This window comes from Brachycentrus maculatus, unplaced genomic scaffold (assembly GCF_059751285.1).
Source record: "Brachycentrus maculatus isolate JH-2025_06_01 unplaced genomic scaffold, ASM5975128v1 h1tg000400l, whole genome shotgun sequence".
NCBI lineage: Eukaryota > Metazoa > Arthropoda > Insecta > Trichoptera > Brachycentridae > Brachycentrus > Brachycentrus maculatus.
Window position 1 is genome coordinate 251,470 of NW_028281149.1, and position 6,031 is coordinate 257,500.

General features: G+C 32.0%; 1 protein-coding gene across 1 annotated transcript in view; it reads left to right on the plus strand.

Moving 5' to 3' along the window:
* Positions 1-2,493: 2,493 nt before the first annotated feature.
* Positions 2,494-6,031, plus strand: part of LOC148302890 (microtubule-associated protein 1 light chain 3 gamma-like) — a 12,384-nt gene continuing 8,846 nt past the window's right edge. The window contains exons 1-2 of the mRNA XM_088270885.1: positions 2,494-2,721; positions 2,800-2,855. Coding sequence (XP_088127011.1) covers positions 2,622-2,721; positions 2,800-2,855 — 156 coding nt within the window. The 5' untranslated portion in view covers positions 2,494-2,621. The remainder of the gene's footprint in view (positions 2,722-2,799; positions 2,856-6,031) is intronic.

The window sequence follows — 6,031 nt, forward strand, 5'->3', positions numbered from 1 at the left end:
CGTGTATCATAGTTGGAAAATATGGGCATTTTCCTTTTTCGGAATTCCAAATTCATAAATCTCGTACAAAAATTATGTACTGAGTACATAGCTCTTTTTTCTCAGCAGGAAATATTCCAAGTTTAAAAATTTTCTATAAATTCATGTATTTGAAAATCTGTGAGCCGTTTGCAGGGAGGCCAATAATAAAAATATGTGTGAACTTATATGCATGGACCTACTTAGGTAGATTAAAAAATATATAACTTGACAGCCATACATCCAATAATTTATTGATGTGAGTATATCTACACTGGCAACACCTGTTTAAAAATGTTCCAGGTTTTTCTAATTTATTTCATTACCAACTTCAACTCTGTCTTATTGTTATTCAAATTTTATTATTATTTATATATATATATATATATATATATATATATATATATATATATATATATATATATATATATATATATATATATATATATATATATATATATATATATATATATATATATATATATATATATATATATATATATATATATATATATATATATATATATATATATATATATATATATATATATATATATATATATATATATATATATATATATATATATTATAGACTGTTGGGGTCAGCTCTCCTCGTCCTCAGGTTGTAAGTCCTTTCTCTCAACTTTTCGGACCCTTTCCTTTGATGAACTCGTTTCGTCGAACTCGTATCAAAAAGATGGCGCAACATGCCATACGGTGGATGCCACCATCAATTTGTTTCGGGAAATTAGAATTTGTGTACCTCTAAAAAAACACTCTGTATAAATATACTATTTCAGTTAAACCATCGAAAGTAAGTGTTACATTCGCCTCGATTATTACATATTGTTTTTGCTTTTTGAATCAAATAAATATGTGATAAATTTTATTGATTATATTTACCTAACCTCTTTAAAAAAACACCTACCACGCTGGGATGGTCTGCTAAAACACAGAGTTTGTAATCGAGCGGGGAGGCTGATAAAAAGCTTTGACCTTCAATCACGATAGATGAGCGTGGCGTTTCATCCTTTCTGTCTACCCCTCAGGGAAAAAATGGTGCGATGAATGTAGTAATGTACTGGTCATCGCGTTCGGCTACCATGTTGGAGGTCCCGAGTTCGATTCCAGGGGAGTTAAAATAAATATCAATGATTTTTCACCGTAATATTAATTTATTATCACCGTGAACCAGTAACAGTACCGTAAGCGCTGGACTAATTATCGATCGTGAAAACACTGCGTCGATACGATGCAGTGCCCTACGCACCATTGGGTGTAGACAAGGGTTAAAAGAAAAATAAATGTGAGAAAATATACATTTTTTCACACATTTCTCATTCATTGGAAAAAAATTGTAAAACTAATGGTATTTTTACAATTTTTTTTCCGCCAGATTTTTTAACTTATTTTGTTGCTAGAAATTAAAAAAAAATAGTCGTGTTTTTTCACAGGTCCCGTATTTTGTTTTATTGTTTTCTATTTTCAATCTGGATACTAACGGATTTCAATATTTTTCGTAATGGCTAGGCACCTAGATCAAGTTAAGGCAGCAGCAGGCACCTCGGTGGTTGGAGCGCTACCGCTATGCGCTAGCGCAGTCAAGGGATAACTGGAGAAGAGGCATTCCTCCCACAAGAGTCACAACCCTCAGTAATGAGGACTAAGACGGAGAAGAAAGAGCACCTGTTACATTTCTGGTCGCAATGGTGACTTATGTGGTCCCAATCAGACATCTATGTTGCGAAAATGCATATTATCGATAAAAAAAATTGGTCACGGACGCAGCCGACAAGGTTGCAGAGTTGAAAGTGCTTTGTGACCAACATAATTAGGCACCGTGACCGATTTTACTTGACCAAGAAAAAATGGAAATAAAGTACGTTTCTTTATTCCTATCTGCACTTCCACATTCTTGGATATAGGAGGTGAATATATTTGATAAAACGCAAGATGAAAACAAGTTTTTTTTAGAAGGGAGTTTTTATTATGTAAGGTGAAAACAAGGAGCTATAGGAAAGCAAATGGGAAGGAATACTAGTTCTATACAACAAACAAGCAAAACAGCAGCCATGGTCAGGTGTTGTTGCATAAATTGTGTAAATTTTACACCGCTATAAACTATGATTTATAAAAAAATAAGATTCATATTAATAAATTCTTTTCTGGATAAAATGTAAATTATTAACTGAAAAAAAATATCTGTTAGGTATTCTCAAATCTCGGCCCCCGGTAGCAATAACAGTGGGTATTTTTGTTTGAATGCGTCTGTTTATGCGTCTGTCGAATATAATAACTATTTTAAAATGTGTCGTTCTTGTTGACAGAAATATAAACGAGTGAATTATTGCAAAATGCACCTGTTTCGCGCGAAATTATTTTGCATTAAATATTACATTTTAACTTCACTGTCAATAACACTGATATGGTGATGACCTGCAGCGCATTTGTTGGCAAAGTGATTCTATAGCGTTTAATTACATAGTAAATACAGACGCTACTTGTCGATAACCGCTTATCGCGAAGAACAAAACAGCACGAGCATTTGTCGCCATAAAGTAGCGACGTGCCCGGTCACCAGTTCTCCCTGGAGCCCGTCACACATGGAGTTGACCTACGCCACATCCAAAGCCGCGAGGAACTTCCTCCGACACGATGTCAACTGCAACGTCCGACAGTGCTTCAAGAGCAAGAAGGGCTTCGGTAAGAAACTTCACCGATAATGAGAACGTACGCTTTAAATTACCTATTCCGTTTTATTGAATTGGTGTTGTTCGGCAGAAAATAGGAAGGATGAGGTTGCCGCCATCAGAAGCAAGTTCCCTACGAAAATACCGGTAAGTACATTTTTTTATCGTTTCACGAAATATTTTTACGAACGCATTTGAAATTGGAAGTGCATTTTTTCATCAACACAATATTTTGGTTGAATGTTTTCAAAAATATCAATTTTTTTCTTCTCATGTATAGTTTTTTTGGTTGATTTTTTTATAGTGAACGCTGAAAAATCCACAAATAATAATTATTTTTACTACATCATGAAAATGCCGAAAATAACATTTCCAAATATTATAATTTTCAGTTCTTTTTTTATAGCGAAAATAGTTCATGTTCAACAAACAATCGTTTTTGTGTGCATTTTTATCAAGAAAATAATAAGTGTTGAATGCTCCACAAATTTTCATTTTTAATGTATTTTTTTTCACTATAATATTTACATTCTCTTATAAAAAATATAGTAAAAATAACGATGTATAAAGTATTCAACGTCCACTATTTTTGCGATAAAAATTTACTCAAAAACGATTGTTTGTGGAAACATTAAACTTTCTGTTTCCACAAATTGTAATTTTTAAGTGCATATTTATCACCAAAATATTTATATTTCTAAAAATTATACTTTTAAGCTCATTTTTACCACCAAAATAGTTTCTACAAATAATCGTTGTTTTCACGAAAATGTTTTTAAAAATATTGAATATTGAAAAGTCCATATTTTTTGTACATTATTTATCACCATAATACTTCATTTTTCCTTTCCTTGTAAGACTATTTTTCTTCTAACCCTTATCCACGCCTTATGGTGCATAAGGCACTGCATCAGAGTTATCTTGATCGTTAATTGCATGAAGGCAAAGTGATCAGTCCTACGCTTCAGCTACCAGTTCAGGATGAAATTAAATAAATATGAGGGTGAAAATCACTATATTTATTTTGATCCCCACCCCTGGGAATTGAACTCGGGACCTCCAGCACGGCAGCCAAACGCGCTAACCTACACTACACCACGGAGGCGGTAGACTATTTTTACCAACGCATTATTCAATCACTAAAATAGTGAATGTCGAATGAACAGTCCGCTAATAATTATTTTTCAATTTTTTTTTTTTACCACTACAATTCTTCTTCTAACCCTTATCCGCACCCAATGATGCATAGGCACTGCAAAATATAAACGCAGTATTATTTTGATAGTTAACAAAGGTGATCAGCCCTCCGCTTCAGGTACCAATCCAAGGTAGTATTGAATAAATATTAGTGTGAAAATATCACTTATATTTATTTGTCCACCCCCTGGGACCTCCAGAACGGTAGCCGAGCGTGCTGACCATTACACTACAGAGGTGGACCACTACAATAGTGAAAGTTTTCACTGATTGGCGTTTGTGAGCTTATTTTTATAACTAAAATTGCAAAGATTTAAAACAAAATTCTAAGTTAATAGATAATGAATAGTCCTCATGCTATTTTTTAATGCATTTAATGTCACCAAAGTATGAATAATCCACGAAAAATACTTTTATTGTATTCATTTTTATCACCACAATAGCGAATGTTTTCTCAAATCACTATTTTCCCTATTTTAGTTTGCATTTTTTAACCACTAAAATAGTGAAATATTTTACAAATTTTCTATATTTTTTGGTAATTTTATATGGTGTTGATATTTTTTTCCGTCAAGGAATTACGAAATAACACTCGATAAGAAATTAATTGATGCAACTCGTGATAAATATTATTTATTCGTATATGTATTGTTAAATACTCGTGTATTTATAAAATAACTTATAATCTCTAGTTTCAAGTAATATTACTGAAAATAATATTTAAAATATGATATTTTTTTAAAGTATGTAGGAATTATCCTAGAAATTTTACTAGGCGATATTTACGAATTTCGAAGTATATAGAGATAATCCTAGAAATTTTGCTAGGCGATATTTACGAAATTCCAAGTATGTAGAGATGATTCTAGAAATTTTGCCAGGCGATATTTACGAATTTCGAATGATATAGAGATGATCCTAGAAATTTTTCTGGGCGATATTTACGAATTTCGAAGTATATATAGATGATACTAGAAATTTCGCAAGGCGGTATATACGAATTTCGAAGTATTTAGAGATGATCCTTGAAATTTTTTGTAGGCGATATTTACGAATTTCGAAGTATATATATAGATGATACTAGAAATTTCGCAAGGCGGTATATACGAATTTCGAAGTATTTAGAGATGATCCTTGAAATTTTTTGTAGGCGATATTTACGAATTTCGAATGATATACAGATGATCCTAGAAATTTTGCTAGGCGATATTTACGAATTTCGAAGTATATATAGATGATACTAGAAATTTCGCAAGGCGGTATATACGAATTTCGAAGTATTTAGAGATGATCCTTGAAATTTTTTGTAGGCGATATTTACGAATTTCGAAGTATATATAGATGATACTAGAAATTTCGCAAGGCGGTATATACGAATTTCGAAGTATTTAGAGATGATCCTTGAAATTTTTTGTAGGCGATATTTACGAATTTCGAATGATGTAGAGATGATCATAGAAATTTTGCTAGGCGATATTTATGAATTTCGAAGTATATATAGATGATACTAGAAATTTCGCAAGGCGGTATATACGAATTTCGAAGTATGTAGGGATTATCCTAGAAATTTTGCTAGGCGATATTTCCGACTTTCCGACAAGTATATAATATTTTATTGGAAATTGAATAAATCGATTATTTTCGACGTTGCCTCGGATGGATCTGACCTGAAGGGAAAAATTCTCCATACTGCTCCCCTCCCTAACAAATGTTTGGGGTCCGAAAAATCGAAGAAGAATATAGAAGTCTGGATACTTACAGGGCTTACGACATGTTATAGACTGGTTTAAGTGATCACTTATTCACGTGTAACATTCACCATTCTATCTATGATTGACAACCACACTACTCGAAAATTTGTAACTCTATTTGTATACTTTATTATATGTACGTATAGTATAGTAGTGTATAAAGTATTTATTTTTTATTATTTGATTTATTCAGGAATGTACAGCTTACATATAAAAAATCAAATAATAAACAATAGTTACATTAACAAAAAATAGTTACGTTAAAAAAAAGCCAATTAAACAATTTCACATTTACACATTTTTAGTAATCACTTAAACTAGCCTATGACGGTTCATGAGCTCTGCAAGTATCCAGACTTCCATATTCTTTTTTGT